The sequence below is a fragment of the Gekko japonicus genome, unplaced genomic scaffold, assembly GCF_001447785.1.
Source record: "Gekko japonicus isolate JY-2015 unplaced genomic scaffold, Gekko_japonicus_V1.1 scaffold2030, whole genome shotgun sequence".
Lineage (NCBI taxonomy): Eukaryota > Metazoa > Chordata > Lepidosauria > Squamata > Gekkonidae > Gekko > Gekko japonicus.
In genome coordinates this window covers 270,158-273,213 of record NW_015173197.1, presented here as the reverse complement: position 1 = coordinate 273,213, position 3,056 = coordinate 270,158, and the positions used below count along the sequence as shown (strand labels likewise).

General features: G+C 49.4%; 1 protein-coding gene across 1 annotated transcript in view; it reads right to left on the bottom strand.

Moving 5' to 3' along the window:
- PCSK4 (proprotein convertase subtilisin/kexin type 4) overlaps positions 1 to 2,326 on the bottom strand; it is a 43,854-nt gene extending 41,528 nt beyond the window's left edge. Inside the window, exon 1 of the mRNA XM_015422644.1 lies at positions 2,150 to 2,326. Coding sequence (XP_015278130.1) covers positions 2,150 to 2,326 — 177 coding nt within the window. The remainder of the gene's footprint in view (positions 1 to 2,149) is intronic.
- Positions 2,327 to 3,056: the final 730 nt, after the last annotated feature.

Below are 3,056 nucleotides of genomic sequence, written 5' to 3'. Positions count from 1 at the left end.
TACTGAATACCACAAGGCAAAAAATGATAGGAAAAGGTGCCAGCAGTCACCCCATTACTGCCACAGATATTACTGCTACAGATACGTGGCAGTCAGGGCTTCAGAGCACGGTGGGGGCTGCTGGTGGGGGGGAGATGGAAAGCTGATCAATGGGGGGTGTAGGTTGATGCTTGGCTGGGAAGTAGATAGGGTTGCCAACGCCAGATGGGAAAATCCTGGAGATTTGAGAGATGGAGCCTGGAGAGGGTGAGGTTTGAGGAGGAGGGGGGGCCTCAGACAGGTACAATGCCATAGACTCTGCCCTCCAAACCAGCCATTCCGTAATGGGGAACCACTGTTGCCAATCTCCAGGTGGGGGCTGGGGACCACTCAGAATCGCAACTGCTCTCCAGATGACATTGATCCATTCCCCTGGAGAAAATGGTGGACTCTGTGTCCTTATACCCTGCTTAGGTTGCCATGGCAAATTGATTCTGAGTGTCCACGGCCTTGGCACTCTCCCAGAGCCTCTTTCCAGCGTCCATTGTATTTATTTCCACAATGGGCCTTATTCCGAGTCTTATAATAATTGCAGAGAGGTCTTTCAAATGATGCTTTGCAATAGAAAGGAGCGCTCTTCGTATGCTCAGGAATGCTTTGCCCTTCGGTGCTCATTTAAGAAAGAAAAGCCTTTCCCATTCGAGCAGCTAACCAAGCTGATTTTAACTGGCTTAGCTAGAATTTGTCACAGTCGTAAAGTTTCCAGAAATGGAGGGGGGAAAGCTTGAAAGAAGAAGCCCTATAGGACTAGTTGCTTCACCCTTCCCCCATTCCTTTTTATAAGATGTGGGTTGTCTTTTTCCAAAAAAGAAAAGATAGTACCATTCAGAGAAGACCCTTTGCACATGCTCAAAGGTCCTACACGTAACACACACACACAGGTCTGAGCTGAAATGTCTGTGTCTTTCTCCTAGCCCTCTGTAGTCTTCCCCTGGGTTGAATTCTGGTTGGTAAGCAACTCAGGGCAGGGACCTGCATTTTTGATAGGTACCCTGTGCCATGCCCAGTGACTGCGCTACATAATAATAACTTCTACAAGATGTTACCTGGCAGCAATGCTCCCTCTGAGCTGTAGAGTCTTGTGAGCAAAAATTCTACTTTGTAAGCTACTAGCATTAAAGTTTTGAGCGAGTAATTCGGCTACTGCATAACTTAGTTTGCTCTGGAGCCCTCCTTCCTGAGGCAAGACAAAAGTGTGTGAGCCAAGGGCCAAAAAACTGTGAGCTAGCTCACACTAACTCAGCTTAGAGGGAACACTGCCTGGTGGCTCCATGAAATGGCTCAGAGGAAACTGGCCAAAAGGCTTTTTAAACAGACACTTTGTCCAGCTCAGGGGAAGACACTCTGCACATGTTCAGAGGCCGGACTATGGCCTTTTAAAACACATATACCTTTGTCCAGCTCAGGGAACACATACTGCCAAATGCTTAAAAGGTAAAGGTTCCCTTGCTCGAAAGCCAGTCGAATCCGACTCTAGGGTTGCAGTGCTCATCTCCGTTTCAAAGCCGAAGAGCCAGCGCTGTCCAAAGACGTTTCCGTGGTCATGTGGCCGGCATGACTAAACACCAAGGCGCTCGGAACGCTGTTACCTTCCCACCGAAGTGGTACCTGTTTATCTACTAGCAATTTCTTGCTTTCGAACAGCTAGGTTGGCAGGAGCTGGAACTAGAGACGGGAGCTCACTCCGTCATGTGGCACACTCGGGTCTCGAACTGCTGAACTACCGACCTTCCACAGCCTGCAGTTCAGCAGCTTAACCACTTGAGCCATCGCAGCCAAATGCTTAGGGACCCTTAAAAAAATTTTTTTTAAATAACATACTTTTTTCTCCAGCTCAGTGAAGGTTATTCCACCTATGTTCAAAGAGCTCTAAAACAAATAAAACCCATTTTGCAATTCCAAATATGCTAAAAAAAAAAAAAAAAAGCATATTGCCTATTATTTTAAAATACACCCCTTGTTTTCAGGTGAGACACTCCACACATGCTCAGGTTCAGAAGCTCTGAGCCACACCTTTACCCAAAGGCGAAACCACCACCCCTTGCTCTATGTGCACCACATTTTCTTAGAAAAAAAACTTTCCTCCTCCTCAGACCCCCCCTCCCCTCACCTGGCCCATGTAGAGCAGCCCATGCTTGCGCGCCACGCGCTGCGCTTCTTGCACGCCTCCAGGGACGCGCACAGCCCAGCTGCTCAAGTAAACGCGCAGCCCTACGCGACCCCTAGAGAAGCCGCACCAGAGGAGCAGCAGGCAAAGCCCGAGCTCGGTAGCCACCATCCCCCTCATGATGTCCCCGGGCCACGGCGGTTCAGACTCTTATATTGGGCTTGCGGCCTACTCTCCCCTCTCAAGCCCGGGCCTCGATTTTCACTCCACGCCCGGCCCCCCCGGCGCCTAAGAAGGGCTTCTCTCAGTCTCTCCACGTGCTCGGAACCGCGCGGGTAGCCATAGCAACCGGAAGCGAAAGAGGAGAAACGGGAACTACAAATCCCATTGGCCCGTGCGCGGGCTTAAAGCGTGGACGGGCGGCAAATAACCGCAGAGCCTCGAGGGGAGTTGTAGTTTTCCACGGGAGATGCGGCCTTAAAGGCGACGACGCCTTCTAGGATTTCAAGGCTCGGGACCCGAACGTGGTTAAGTATTCTTTTGCTGGATGGATATCGTGCTTCCACCATGCTAAGGGCAAGGCTCAAAGAACCCAGCTCATATATTATACATTATTATTAGATATGTTATATACAGTGTTCCTTCCCTCTAAGATGAGTAACTGTGAACTCACAGGGTTTTTTTTAGCCCCCGGCTCACACCTTTTTGCCTTAGCTCAAGAAGGATGGCTAAAAGAACAAACTCATTTATGCAGCAGCCAAATCGCTCGCTCACCACTTTAATGCCGGGAGCTCGCAAAGTAGAATTTTTGCTCACAAGACTCCACAGCTTAGAGGGAGCATGGGTTTTATATATATTCCCCCAGCGCTCAACGAAGGAACCCGGGATGAGAAATATTTCTATTGAACGT